General features: G+C 45.3%; 1 protein-coding gene across 2 annotated transcripts in view; it reads left to right on the forward strand.

Moving 5' to 3' along the window:
- Tnr (tenascin R) overlaps window positions 1-15755 on the forward strand; it is a 189889-nt gene that overhangs the window by 133653 nt on the left and 40481 nt on the right. For both annotated transcript variants that reach the window (XM_051147658.1, XM_051147659.1), the window contains 2 exons: window positions 270-539; window positions 6282-6467. In XM_051147658.1, the coding sequence (XP_051003615.1) occupies window positions 270-539; window positions 6282-6467 (456 nt within the window). The remainder of the gene's footprint in view (window positions 1-269; window positions 540-6281; window positions 6468-15755) is intronic.

The following is a 15755-nucleotide window of genomic DNA, read 5'->3' on the forward strand; positions in this document are numbered from 1 at the left end:
CTCACACTGGGAGATGCTAGCACCTAAAACCTATAGTCAATGAATGGCGAAAGAGGTCAAGCTCCAGAACTGATTGTCGGTCGCCATGGTATCAACAAATGTGTGCTCAAGGAAGAGACTCCCTCTTTCAGATCACATATTCCCCATCTGTACAGTGGGGTGAGAAAACCCATCCCACCGAACAAGCTATTGTTAAGAAGGGAAGGGGTAAACAGACGCCAAAGAAAGTTTGTTTCTGTATCAAACATCACTTTCTATTTCTCATGCAGTCATTGACGGGCCCACACAGATCCTGGTTCGAGACGTCTCTGACACTGTTGCCTTTGTGGAGTGGACCCCACCTCGAGCCAAAGTCGATTTCATTCTCTTGAAATATGGCCTGGTGGGTGGGGAAGGCGGGAAGACAACCTTCCGGCTGCAGCCTCCCCTAAGCCAGTACTCAGTGCAAGCCCTTAGACCTGGCTCCCGCTATGAGCTGTCTATCAGTGCAGTCCGAGGAACCAACGAAAGTGATGCCACAAGCACCCAATTTACAACAGGTGAGACTGCGGTGGGGAAAAGGACCAGGGTTGGAAGGCAGCATGATGATGTTGTCATAGGCAGAGGACATAAAAAAAAAAAAAAAAAAAAAAATGAGACGATACATGCTAGGCAGCCATGTTAGTGCAGAGGTTACAAGAAGGAAGTTACAGGTTTGGGGGACACCTGCTGGGAATTATACTCCAGCGTTAAAAAAGAATAATACCCCCAAGTAAAGGGGAGCTGGATTCTCATCCTAACTGCGAGTCAGATCCATGACTTAATATAACTTCCTTCTATGAGTCTCCAATTTCTCCTTTCTGAAGTGACAAGTTTGTCCCGAAGACATCTGAACATCCGTACTGTTGGCCTAAATGGTAAATCTGTGAGCATTTAGAGAAAGTATCTGTTTCTTAAGACACTTTATTGCCATTTACTGGAAACAGTAGAAATTCTCTAAGCCTGAAGTGGCTTCATTACCATGAACACCTCTCAGCCTTGTACAAAGCTCAACCCGCAAAGTCATCGGCAAACCTTCCAACTGAAGTCCGAGTCATTCTGCCACTTGTAACCTCTAGCAATAAGGCCAAGTAGTAGAATATAAACCACAGACATGGCCATGAATAGGAAGCTGAGCTAAATCACATATATGTGTGTGTGTGTGTGTGTGTGTGTGTGTGTGTGTGTGTGTGTGTGTGTGTGCAAGAGAGCTTTGTAAAGAGCTTGCTCAAAGAGCTTTATCAACAATCAAAAAGCCAGGGCTCAGAGTAACTAACTTCCTGATTCAGAGCCCAGAAGCCTGATCAGCCAATTGTTAAGAACAATAGGCCATCCTCAAGGAAGCAAGGGCCTGTGATCAGGTTAGGGACTGAGTTTCTATTAATCTAGAATGCTGGCCTTGGCCTCTCTTCTTTGGGGAGCTTCCATGATGAGGAATGTTTTCTGTCAGTTCCAAGTTGTTCCAAGGATCAAAGGAAACTGATAATGTCTAGAAGATCTAAGAACCATTGTCTTCTGAAGAAGCGCTAACCTACATGCCCTACTTTGCATTGTAACTTGAGAAGCCGCTTCAGGATGGAGTGAGTCAAAGGCTCCAAGAACGTGCAATAACTAGCACACCATCTCTAGCTAGGCTTTCAGTTCTTGATGAGTAAGGCAAAATACCAAGATATACACACCCCCAAAATATGACCTCACTTGCAGCCGATGGCTTAGTGCTACAGCTAGTCAGATGTGCAAAATGAATGGCTGGGGAAGACATGGGTTCGTCTGCCCATGGGGAAGCCATGGGGAAGTTGGATGGTGAGGGCCTCCCATAGAAGCAAGCAAGTATAGATGCTGGTGAGCATTCCCTTTACAAAAAAACAAGGATGTGTTCTGGTAAGCTTCAGGAGGCAGGGTACAGTCTGCCAGGCACTCTTGAAGTTCCCCTCTCATCCTTCGTACCAGACTCCACTGCCTTGCCTGGAGTATAGCCAGTGGGCTGTTTTCAGTTAAACACATCTTAAGATTCTCTCAAAGACTAGGTGATCTTCTTAGAAAAAGCAATCAAATATTTTCACTTCTCTTCCTTTCTCTCCCACTTAGGCAAAAATGTTCATGTAAGAACATGAGGAAGCATGGTCCTGTACTAGCCATTCTTGGTCTGAGAAACTCATAGTCAACCTCCAATCCACACACATACCTGTGTACACGCACACATGCATACACATCTCATAGACAACGTGACTTGCTCAGGCTGTTGGTATCTTCTGTGGGCCCCATGTTGGGCACAATTCTCTTAATTTCAGGATAGTTTGTATTTGGAAGTGGTTTCTTTGTGCTCTGTTCCGATAAGGAGTTTGAAGACACAAGAAAAAAGAAGGGGGCTCTCAAGCAGAAGGATGAAAAGTGAGTTCTTGATGCTCAAGTCGGCAACATGGAGCCGCGCTGGCTGGTAGCCCAGGAAAATTCCAATCAAGACAATTACCTCCCGCCTCCTCTGAGGGAGCTCCCCCTGAGTTTCAGTTCACTGCAGCAGGATTCTCAGCTTGCCTAGTGAATTGGCAGCTGCTAGGTGGCTGCTTTTCCACGCAGCAGCCTTCAGTCTGTGCTTCAGACCCATGCCTGCTTCCTTAGGCTCCCAGAGGAGAGAGAAAAGTAGGGGTGGAAAGAGACAAATAGCTTTGCAGACAGATTCTCCAAGTTCAGAGTTGGCAAATACCAGGTGAATGATGAAAGGATATGCAGACCCTCACGGTAGGGCCCTGAGTCATTTCCAGAATTCCGCTTAAATTCAAATTAAGCAAAGTGTTTTTCCAGGTGATGGCTTCGACACTAGGAGCGCACTAATTGCACAGGCAATTAAAACTGAGATTTGCATCCTGCATGGTGAGTAGGATGTTAGTCTGGGTCTTAGAGCTGCCCTGAAAAGAAGAAGCCTGGTAGAAGCACAGAGGCCAGTAATTAGAAGGAAGCCAGACAAGAAAACCTGGAGTCACCTCCCACTTCAGCCGCCTCGTGGAGACTCTGGGGACAGTTTCCCCACCATGGAGGACTTCACTCTGAGCAGCTTTCTTAAAGGACTTAGGCACCAGTGCCTTTGACCTGCATGACTGACACCTGTGCTTAGTGCTTCATATGGTTCGAAAAGATGCTAAAGCCCTGCCCCCCCCCCATATGTTTGAACTCGGCCTTATTTGGAAATAGGGTCCTCGCAAATGGGCAAATCAGGCTCTTAATTCAACAACTGTGTCCTTGTCAAAGGAGGCAACCAGGACACAGACAGCCATGCACACAGGAAAATGTCATATGGAGATGAAAGCAGAAATGAGTCAGGGGCTACCCAAGATGACTAAAATATCACAAGATGTTGAGAGACATGTCACAGACTCCCTCACAGCTCTCAGAAGAAAACCACCCTGTCAAGCACCTGCATTGCTTTCTTGCTCAGAACCCAGCCTGGGCTGTCCCAGGTAACAAAAGCCAACATCCGAGCAAAAGTTTCATTCCCCGACCCCTCCTCGCTGGTGACTCCATTCTCAGATTCTCCAACAAGTTATTTCACAAGCTCGACCTGGAAGCCCCTTGACACCTCAGCCAAGATGCTGGTATGGAGAGCAGAGTGGCTTCTCGTATTTGCAAGGCTGGCTGCCTTTGTCACAGCTGTTCCGTTCCCCGCACCACCTCACCTCAGGCAATCTCAACTCCCACAGCTAACATATTTAATGAACTATTTCGAAAGGCCTGGAGGGACGTGGATGATACACATTCAGTTACTTACCATGTACTTTTTGAACACCCTCTGGGGCCACAAGCACTGTTCTGGGCACATAGGCTATAGAGGAAACAGATAAAAGCCCATTTCACATGAATGGCATCCTAGTGTGTGAAGGACTGGGTGACCAAGGGAAAAGAAAAATGAGAGATCATTTCAATCATGAGTTCTGAGATAGGAAGTGCAATGAGTAAGGCAGAAGGAATGGCCCATTGGATTGAATTTACCCCTCTGAGAAAGAGGCATTCTAAGAACTGCATGACCTAAGTCATGTGAGAGCTAGAGAACATTCCAGGCAAACAACAGCTGGTTCAAAGACCCTGTAATACAAATTAGCTTGATGTATGTCTCAAGAATTACTAAAAGAGTACACGTGTTTAAAAAGGTCTGCTCACCCAGTGCCCAGCCAGACCCCCACTGTTGCAATTAAGGAGCATTTAGCATGGAGCAACCGGAAGTTTCAAACAGAGAAAAATCTGATCTAATATTCTTGAGACTAGCTAGGCTAGTACTAGAGTTCACAGGCCCAAGCCCCTGCAGAAAGGCTCCATTAGCCATCTGTCCTTGCTGGCATGTTTCAGAGACCTACACAGTCCCCCTCCTACACAGATGTCCTCCAGCTGTTCTTGCTAGACCCAGAGAGAGCATTGCCTTCATCTCAGCCCAGTTGTGAGACTCACTGTCCAAGCCCTCATTCTAGGAATGAGCTCTTCTATAATTATTGAGATTAGAAGCACTATTCATTTCAGATCAAGCCCTGTCCTCTTCCCATAGAGTACAGGGCCAATGACCATTAGATTGCACTCTATGTCCTTATAAAAAAGGAAATGCTATCTTAGTGATTTCCTCAAGTATAGGCAAAAGTCCTTACCTTAACCTGATTAATTGCCTTTACCTCTGCAGTGGTTAATATTCGTCAACTTGACAGAGTTTAGAACCACCTAGGAGACACACTTCCGGGCAAGCGTATGAAGGAGTTTCTCGATGGGGTTAACTGGGGTGGGATAAACTCTGTGTGCTCATGTGGAAAGCATCAAAAGAAGAAAGCAAGCTGATCATCAGCATCCATCTTCATCTCTCTCTCCTTTCTGGTTGTAGATGGATACAAAGTAACCAGTTGTCTCATACTCTGTACCCAGGAACCAACTGTGACCCAGACCAACCCCTTCTTTCCCCTGGTTGCTTTCGTCAGGTGTTTTATCACAGCAAAAAGAAAAGTTACTCACTCACACAATCCCAACTCTGTTCAGGCCACAGACTTTGCCAGGTCTTTCTTCCTGTATGAGATCCGCCTCACACGTGTCTGCCCCTCATGCTCCTCCATCCATCCAACTCCTGGAGAAATAACGTACAATATATCAAGAGTGAGCATTATCCAGTATGATAACACATGCCGAAAGAGGACCAATTTCTCAAAATAAATAAATAAGCTGCAAAGACACCCATCTGCTCGAGATCCCCAACACCTACACCCAGTTTCCATCACAAAACAGAGGCCTCTGTTTTCGAGTGGTTTCGCAGCAGTCTCCTCTTTTCCAGGAACAAACAGAGGGTGGGCTACTTGCCTGGCATTGGCAGGTTGCCCCAGTCTACTCTGAACAAATAACTGGACCATTCCAATGTTAAATTCAAGTCCCAAGGACTGAAACTATTTTGGTCTTTTTATGTGACAGATTTTCAAGATGACACTTTCTTACACTACAAGATCTTATACCAGTCCTCAAATGAGTCTAAGGAGGTGCTCTGTCCTGGGGGAGAGAAGTAGCTCCCAGAGATTATAGGAGGAAATGCCAATAGTCAGCATGCATTTAGGTGCCGAACCGCCGGGTCGAGGAAACCCATCAGAGATAAGCCATCCATGCAAGCGTGGACCCCTACATGTGTACCTGGTGCACTTCACATGCACCATCTGATCTGTGCGAAAACTTGGATTGTTTTCCCCTTCCCAGGAGAAGGCCGTTTAGTCCTAAGAGCTTGAAAGAATTGTCTGTGTCCCCATTACTGTGGGTGTCAGAATTGATTCACCCTGACGCCTGACTCCGAAGCCCACACTCTTCCCATCGTGTTGTACCCATATTCACATCCAGCTTGCATGCCTTTCAGCTGTATATGTGCAAGAAAACTGAATCCGCCGTTTCTATTCCATTTAACCACTTGGGGTTATCCTTTGTTTTCTCCCCTTTTTTCTCCAACTTGATTATCTTTTGCCTTGCTCTTAAACTTCTGATATTAATCAGAGCCTTTTCGAGTCTCTACAATGCTACTTCAATTCTCAGATGATATAGAGGAAACGTAGAACTCTTTGAAGTCTAACTCCAAATCACTTGGTCCACCCAAGGAGCTGTCATGGTGGAACCAAAAGGGGAAACAGCATCTTCAAACTTCACTCAGCTTTGAGACTGAGGGTCAGGAGGTGTGGGCTCTCACCTCAAAGATTACTAAATTCAAGACGCACCACAAATGTATGGAATTACATGCAATGATGGTGATGTTTGCTTATTTTTAGAGATTGATGCTCCCAAGAATTTGCGCGTGGGTTCCCGCACAGCAACTAGTCTTGACCTGGAATGGGATAACAGCGAGGCAGAAGCCCAAGAGTACAAGGTTGTGTACAGCACCCTCGCTGGTGAGCAGTACCATGAAGTGCTGGTTCCCAAGGGCATTGGTCCAACCACTAGGACTACCCTCACAGGTAAGTAAGACCGGTCTCTTGGGTTAGTTGTTGAATGTATATGCTCACAGCTCTCTCCTCAACTTATTTACTTCAGACTATTCTACCAACAAATCCTACTGATTTCATATGTTAAGTATCTAACTAACGCATCTTCAACTTTAGACTGTAGCTATCGACCATTCTACACCACTGCCATATCGTCCTTTAACCATGGCAACAAGTCCTGCATTCTTAAGGCCAATTTAATCTACTCTTCTTCCCTGCAACATTGGATAATTTCTCAAGGTACATTATTTTATTATGCCAACATTCTAGGCATCTAGTATTGCCTTCAGGGTGAACAGCCCCCAAGCCTGGCCTGTTTTCCTCTACTTCCCCCAGGCTGCTTCCTCTTCATGCCCAGTGGTCCCTGTGCTCCAGGCCCTCAGGTCTGCAGCCCACATTTCCTCAAACACACTGTTTTTCCTGCTCCAGGGCATTCTCAGTGCTTAGCCCATGCCCAATTCTCTTTCAGCACCAGAGTTTATGTGTCACCTGATGAGGAACAAGGTTCAACAGACCTTTCTGCACTGTCCTCCTACACGTGTCCCTACACCTGAAGCTCCATAAAAGTCATCCCACATTTGTCTTTGTTCACCATTGAATTCACGGTTTAGCAAAATGCCTGCCAACATTCTAGATCCTGGATTATTACTTTTTTGGATAAATGAATGACTAAGTTAATGAATGAAGCTGTAAAAACTTAAAGTGGAAGTCTGGCCTATATCCTATAAAGTCTATATCCTATAAAGAGTTTGAGCTATGCTGGAGAAGAGAAATACACCATTGAGGGATTTTATGTATGTATGCATTTACTTACTTACTTTCTGAAACAGGGTCTTCCTGTATAGCCTATGCTGGTCTCCAGCTCATGGTCTTCCTGCTTCAGCTTCATGAATTATAAACTGTACATAGCTGCATCATGCTGGGTAAGGGATTTTAAGCAAGGCAGTGCAATGAGTAGGTATGTCCAGGCAAGCGTCAGAGATAAGATAGACTGGCCAGGAGTCTGTTAGTGATGTCAAAGAAGAAGACAAGGATCATGGATTAAGGCAGTACCCTAGATCACTATAGTGCCTGCCTAGGGTTGTGGAGGTGGTAACTCAGTCGTGACTCCTGGCTGATCCCACAGCACAGCCATCCAAGAAAATATACCTGCTGGACCTCACAAAAGGGGGGTGTCTGAAGTGTGCCATGTGGGTTTCATACGAAGGGTGAATGGCACAAAGTGCTTCTTGGGCCAGGGGCTGCCCATGAGCCCACAGACTTCACTTAACTTGTGCCTTGGTTTGCAAAAGCATTTGCTGTCCTACTAGTCCAGGGACTCAGCAAGAATTAGAATAGTAAACAAGAGCACATGATGGAAGCTGTTTTCCTCCTGAGCTGAAGTCCCAGACCTCCTTGCCAAGTGAGGCAAGTTAAGGTAAACATTAAAGAACACCCTTTTCTAAGAGACACACAGCCGGAAACACAGCAAAGAGCTGGGAGATAACAGGAGGGAAGTGGACAAGGAAGGAGCAGCAAGGGAGTGCAAAGGCCTTTCAGAGAGATGGTAACACTGATTTAAAAAAAAAAAAAAATCCCCTCAACAACAGCAGCAAGAACAAAACCAAGCGGTACGGGAGGAAACAGCACCTCTCTGCCTATAGCTACAGGCTGATTCGGCAAGTAACAATTTTATTAAAACGGTGGCTAGTTGTTTGGATAGAAGCTACACTATAAAAGCACAGAAAAGCAATCATAGCCTGGGCCTTACTCACCGCTTTCAGGAGGAAAAGAAAGAGAAGACTCTGTGTTCATTGATTCCAGTCTTACATGTCTGTAGCTGTGAACTCCCCCATTGCATAGATGAGAAAGCTGAGGCTCAGAGGCGCTGGAAACTTGTACAAGGTCACAACACTAGCATGGTCTGAGACATGGTGACTCAGAGCAGCTTCTGGGTGGCCACTAAAGAAGTAAAATGTAAAGGACAGTCCAAATTTAAGTAACCAAAGACCTGCAAGGGAATGGGACACTTATTATTGAGTAATGGACTCAAATCGGTATATATTTTGTGTTTGAGTCATGCATATATATTACATATATATGTATTATACACATGTATGCTTGTTTGTGTGTGTGTGTGTGTGTGTGTGTAATATGAATCTCTCATAATTGTCCTAGGAAGTTTACTGCTGGGGAGATTTATAAAGACAAACCACTGCATGATTTAAGGAGGGATTATAGGCATGTAAGAAAGCCAAACACGAGGTACATTCCTTTGCTGAAACTGGTTCCAAGGATCGCTGCTCTCTTACTACAGTCTCTTGGGAAAGAAAGGCTCAGGAAGGAAAGAAGGGAAAATGGGGAAATGATTGGCCCGAGTTCTAAATAATTATATCTTCTCACTCATTGCCCTGCTTGGACGCTGAAGAGAAGCTTTCCCAGCTTCTATGGCCTGGGTGGGTCTCCAGATAACTCTTATTTGACTTGGACCCAGCCTGGTCACGTTCCATGTGCCTGGGTCAGTTGAACCCCTTTCCAAGCCTCTATTTCTTGATTTGTAAGTGACAGTTCTCACCTCATAAAGCCATTGTGAGAGTCATATATATATTTTTAAATAATAAAATATAACATATCAGAATAAGATAAAACAAACACTATCCCACCAGAGTTGGACAAGACAAACAGGTGGAAAAGAACCCAAAAGAAGGCACAAAAGAACTCAAGAGAAGGCATTCAGGAACCCCATAAAAACACTAAACTGGAAGTTCCAGTATATATGCGGAGACTTAGTGTGGAAATGTGTAGGCCCTGTGCATGCTGCATCAGTCTCTGTGAGTTCATATGAGCTTTGATCATGTTGGTTTAGAAGGCCTTGTTATCTTGGTATCCCCTGGCCCCTCTGGCTCTTACAGAGAGTCATATTTAATGAGTTTGAGGTTGGGCTGCCAACAGGGGACTGTAAGTAGGTGATGATAGTGGAGGAGAAAGGGGATGCAGAGGTCTGTCCACTGATGGCTCATTTAGGTTGACCTCTTTTGACCAACCCTAAGTGAATGTGGGCCCCAGTAGCAGAGGTGTCACTGGGGAAATGTTAGAGGCCCCTTCTGCCTGACCCACTGAGTCACCACCTACAGAGCTTTAGGAAGTTTGTAGACCCATGGACACACGCAGTGGCAGACAGAAAGCACTCCTTTAGAGCATGGATTTTGATGTCACCCACTAAGAGTTAAGGCGTTCAGCTTCACAAGTTTGCTCTTTGACCAGGTCTCCTACGTTTTCTGTGCATCGGTTTCTCACTGTCTACCACAGAGCTGTCAAGAGGACTAAATAAAGCCATATGTACCATCATGTGTAAGTGCTGAAGTTGGAGCCTGGGACACACTGACAGCACGTTAGCCATTGGATTTTCACTTTTGCCCTCCACAATGTTCAGCCCTAGACCAATTGCAGCCCCGTCTTTCTATGGCACACCTTTAGACCTTTACTTTCACAGGCAATTAGTACAATTAGAGGCAGTGGTTCCTGTACTTACTATTCTTGACAGAAGCTCTTGTCTCTGAGGCTACCATTGACTCTTGCAGTGAAACATAGGCCCTTCTTGGCTTTGGGGATTCTGAGTCATTTAAAAGGCCCACAGCAAGCACACACCAACCAGTCCTCTTCCACAAGCTTTGTTCTTTACAATGCAAAATTTTGACACAGGTCTAGAATCCCAGACGTTACCACATTACTCTCTGTAAAACAATGCCCAAAGAATTCCATCTGGGGCACAAATTTGTTTCCAAACAACAGACTCTGTGTCTGCAGTGGTTTTTGCTTTCCTTTGCTTGGGTGGCTTCTGCATCTTAAATGTTAAGATTTCTTTTAGCTCAGCCTCTGAGTTTCTGTGGTGTCTGCTTGGTCACTGTTCCATGCCTGGAGCCTCCACAGGGTCCCAAAGCACCACGGATTTACAAGTGCGTCAAGGCCCCTCCAGGCTAGAACCTGGTACTATGAAAACAAAGGCTGATGGCATAATTCTGCTCCCTGACAGTGAGCCATATGGAGGACTCCTCGTAAAGGGAGGAACAGAAGGAGATTCTAGGTTTTGAACTGAATGAGGTCAAAGGACTATCTTCCTGGTAGAGACTATGCAACAATACCACCACCACCATCATCATCAGTGCTCTGATCATTGTGTCTGAGGTGACTTCTCTGCCCTATCCTCAGAAGGGCCAGAAATGCACGCTCAGCCACAAAGAAATAAGCTCCTGACCATCTGTACATCCTCCCCAGCCTTCTCTCTTCCTCCTGGACATTTGAGGATACCTATGACCAGGAGACAAAGTGAAAGGGGCTAGTCTCCATGGTTTCCCACAATTTATTTCCTAGTCAGCTGCTTCCCCATACCTGTACTTCGATCTACAATTGGCAAGCTGATAATCAGAGCATCTATCAATAAGGAAGACCTAGAGCCTATAGACATTGTGCCATAACATAAGCTGTAGGAAAGGTAGAGTTACACCCAGCCACACATGCCACAACTCACATATGCATATATGTGTTCACACACACTCAAATGCAAATATACACATACATGCCACACATACACAGATGAACTCACATAACTGTGCATATACTCACACTCATACTCACAAGCAGCAACACTCACAGATGCTTATATGTATACATACACACTTACACATTCAGACTCTCAACTGCAGTAACATTCACCAATACATAGACATCCAAACTCACATGCTCACACAAGTACACACAGTTACACACTCACATGTGTATCTTCACATACCATTGGCACACCATCTGCACTCACATACCTTCATATACACAAATAACACACAACTACATAGGCTCACATACACACTCATGCTACATATGCACATATATACACAAACACACATTTACATTCATACATGTGCGCACACATATAGCTGGCATCTGCAAGCATGCCCCATTGGTATGGCTAGCCTCCTTCACAGCTTCTGACTGGTGAGAAATATTGGATGGGGGACATCTACTTACCCCATCATTTCTTTCTTGGGGACCAGATGTGGGTCCAGAGATGGGAAAGTAGGCTCTCCAAGAGTATATGCAGATATACTACTCACGGGGAGACTTCCCATGAAGGAATATGAGACTTCAAAGGGAGGACGGCTATCAATCAACACTGACCAGGGCATTTATGTCCACTCCACCCTGACTGCATCCCACTGCAGTGCTGGTACAAACACCAGCATCAGTGCTAGGCCTTGGACACTTCTGATTGGGAGAGGTATGGGCTAAGGTTCTAGGGGCCTGGACCAGACAAAGTTCAGACTCCTTTGGGCAAGGTCATAGTGACCCCAAGTGGCCACTTTGGTAAAGCACCCTTTAAAGAGTGTGACCTGTCAGGGAACCAAAAGGTATGGAATATGCTGCAGAAACAGAAGCACACACCTCCTTCCACAGAGAACTGTAGATCCGGACCACTTAACGTGTGCGAGAAGTCCAGGGCAAGAGATGCCAGAAGAAGAGAGATCAGAATGCCTGCTTCTTCCTTGGCTCCTTCAAAAGGGAGCACTTATTTACAGCAGAGAACCAGAAGTCGGGTATCACTATAAGACCGGGGTGAGAGCCATGCTCCCATTAACGTCACTGGCAACAAGGAAGTTTCATCTGATGGAATGCTGCTTACTGTTATTCTCTTTTTAAATATGGCTTTAAGGTCAAGATGGAGCATTTTAACCTCATCTATATCCCCTGAGGCAGAGTGAGGTCCTTGAAAGCCTGACTCAATATGGGAGGGCGATGCCAGGGAGCTTGGCTCTCCATCTAGCTAAAAAGCAGGCCAGTGCCCAAGAGGTGTGATTTCAGGACATACAGAAGGTCCTCTACCTCCAGGCCTCTCTCCACCTGTGACATCTCTGCCTCAGAATTCTACCACTGAGGAATTCCGCTGTGCTGGGACACGGCGTCTGGTTTTGTTTTCATACATTATTTGGCCAGATATGACTTGACAATGCTGTCAAAATTAAGTAAGACAATGACTGGACGCCCCTTAAGGGAAGGGTTTTTACTTTGTCGCTTTCTCTGAAAGCAATCAGTGAACTGGGACTAACTAAGCCCCTGGTCCCGTCGGGCAGCCTGGAGCCTCACAGGCTTGTTGTGGGAGATAGACCCAGGCATTTAGGGATGGAAAAGGTCTACAGTAACTCATGTCCACCCAAAGCCAATCAAGCTTACAAACGCCATAGACTTGCTGATGTTTTTTGCTGACAGATGACAGCTCCTTGGGCCTCCTCCATCACCTCCGTGATTCCCCACTAGTAGCTGCAAGTGTAGGTTTCCTTAGCAGGGGCAAGCAAGTTACTCTACCATCATGCAGTCCTTAAAGCACAGCTGAGAACGCTGGCTCACGCCCACTACCCTCCAGCCTTCACAACCCCACTGGCGCTTTCCATGCCCACTCCTAGCCACAGGAAGGCTCTACTCTCCTTTTTCCACTATCTTTCTCCAGATTTCAAGGCCCAGCCCACACCCTTTCTCTGTCTGCTACGACCAAGATGAGTCCACCCTCTGAAGCCACTCTAGTTAGCAGCACACAGCATTGTCATAAATGACTCTCAGATTCCAGTTTGTTCTCACCAGTCCCCAAAGCCAACTTGTATAACTCTTAGGGACAGATACCAGAAAGCACAAGAATTGGGTTCTAAACCTAGCTTTGTCCTGTGCTAGGTTTGTGTTCAAGAGTTAGACTTCTCTGAGCCCATATTTGTTCATGAGCCGAACTGCATGGGAGTTAATAAGGCCACGAGTGGGTCCGTATAAAAGATGCAATAGCACTGTCCTCTTCACCACCACACTCAAAGTCCTTGTTTTAACCTTGTCTTTCTTCTTTTTCTCCTTTCTTTTTATTATTTTTATATATCACCTATTACTTGCAACTCAGTGTTTGGCATAGCACAGGCACTCAATAAGTAATTAATTTACTTTTCCAGGATAGATGCATTTGTGACCCTCAAAAGGACAAGGTGGTGTCTTGTCATGTCACTTCGTATCCACGGCCCCACAGCCTGTGGCTAACACAAAGGGGACCCTTGGTAATACCTGCAGAGTGGATGAGCCGTGTGCTTTAGGGATTCAGAGAAGAATGGGTATATAGTGAAAGAGTTTAGGGAAGTGTCAGCCCTCAAGCTGAACAAAGGACTCTCTATAAGGGATGGAGAGCAGTGATGTCCTATGGGATGCATTTCTGAGCTTTTGTTAAGAAAAGGAACAAAGCCCTTTATATGTTCCCACTTGCAAGGGTTGGGTGGAAAAATAAAAGGGAGCGTTGATAGAGAGCAATAGGGTCTTTAAAGTGAAAAATTCATCAGTAGGCTCTGTGTGCTGAGAGAGAAGTGCACCAGATATGCTTCAGATACACATTTTCTTCTCCCCCAGAATTGCTCTTTACCTGCTGGCAATGAGCGACCATTCACTTGTAATGCAGGAAGAACACTGCTGAAAATCAAAGGGAGCAGCAGGCACAGGCCTGTGAGAGTCCACATCCCTGTCCCCTAGACAGAAAGCCTGGGAAGAGTGCCTTGACTTCAGCTATTTTCTGGGAGAAAGCAATTCTGTTGTAAATTATTGAACGTTTCATTTAAGCTTCATAAATAAGAAACTTGGATGGAAACATTACATACTAGATCCATTTGGCAACATATAATTTCTGCCTTACTCCCTTGATCTGTCACCCTTTGCCTATGTTGGGAAAATTTCAAACTTCATTACAGGCAAGTGAAGGTCTCCATCCATTGCCTTTGTGCCCCAAAGGTAACCTGATTTCTCCAACCAGGAGATACATTGATGGTGATAGATGTGTGTTTTAAATACGTCTGTGTGCATTGAAATCACCCACTCAGTCTAGAGACGGTTACTGAGACCAGCCAGGGGGAAATCCTCACTAATGTCCTGGATCATTCATTTGCATTAGAGGCAGGGGCCAAGCTTCATCAAATCAACAAAAAGTATACCTAAAACCAACATGGGCCTGTCCAGGCACTTTTTGATAATGATAGGACCACCTACAGGAAAGATATTTTTTAAAAAAAAATCCTCCCATACTTCTCAGTACTTGGTAATTTAATATTAACCACAATCAAGATAGACAAGGGAGTGTACACAGAACATTGATTGTGTCCTTACAGTGACCCTCTGACATCTAAACCTATTGTCCCCATTCGACAGAAACCGAGGTTTAAAGATGTCAAGGAATCAAAGTTACACACGTGGAAGACAGCCAGGCCTGGACATCACATGTACACCATACTCCAGAGCCTACCGTACTCCATACTTTACATCGTCTTAGGTTGGCAGCCTTGGGAGAGAACCAAGTAAGGGTTAGAGAAGGGACGAGCTGATGTGAGGTGGGGAAATGATGCCCAGATAGGGCTCAATGCTATTCCTTCCAGGGAGACCGATGGGTAAGGCCAGGTGGATGCTGCTATAATCACGGAGTAAACTAAAGCTAGGAACAGGCTGGAACCTTCTGCTTTCCATCCAACATCCCCCATGGTTAAGGAGAGCCTTTGCTTATTGAGCGGCTACTCAATGCATTCCCTATAAAAATCATTTGTGTTACCCTAGGGAAGCCACACTAGCCCAGAGGACCAGAGGTATCCAGGGCAGGAGAAACTGGTCACAGATTCATTCCCATTGCCTCGACTTCTCATTTATTTATACATGTTACACTAGGTTGAATGATGGTATTTGGGGAAAGGGTCTGTAGTTATGTGACCAGTTTAAAATGGGTTCATGGGGGCTGGAGAGATGGCTCAATGGTTGAGAGCACTGCCTACTCTTTCAAAGGACCCAGGTTCAATTCCCAGCACCCACGTGGCAGCTCACAACCCTTTGTAACTCCAAGATCTGACACCCTCACACCAATGCATATAAATAAAAATTAAATACAATATTTAAAATGGGTTCATCTTAAACTCTAATCCAGCATGACTAGTGTCCTTTTTAAAATATATTTTATTAATTTATTCATATTACATCTCAATTGTTATCCCATCCTTTATATCCTCCCATTTCTCCCTCCCTCCTATTTTCTTCTTACTCCCTTCCCCTATGACTGTGACCTCCTCCCCCTGTATATGCTCATAGGGTGACTGGTGTCCTTTTAAGATTAGGAAACACACAAAGAGAAGGAATGTCACAAGACAGAACAGGCAGAGATTGTAGCCACACTGTTGCAAGCCAGGGAAAGAGAATTGCCACCAGAAGCCAGGAAGGGGCAAGGCAGGATCCCTTAAA

The sequence above is a fragment of the Acomys russatus genome, chromosome 6 (genome assembly GCF_903995435.1).
Source record: "Acomys russatus chromosome 6, mAcoRus1.1, whole genome shotgun sequence".
Classification (NCBI taxonomy): domain Eukaryota; kingdom Metazoa; phylum Chordata; class Mammalia; order Rodentia; family Muridae; genus Acomys; species Acomys russatus.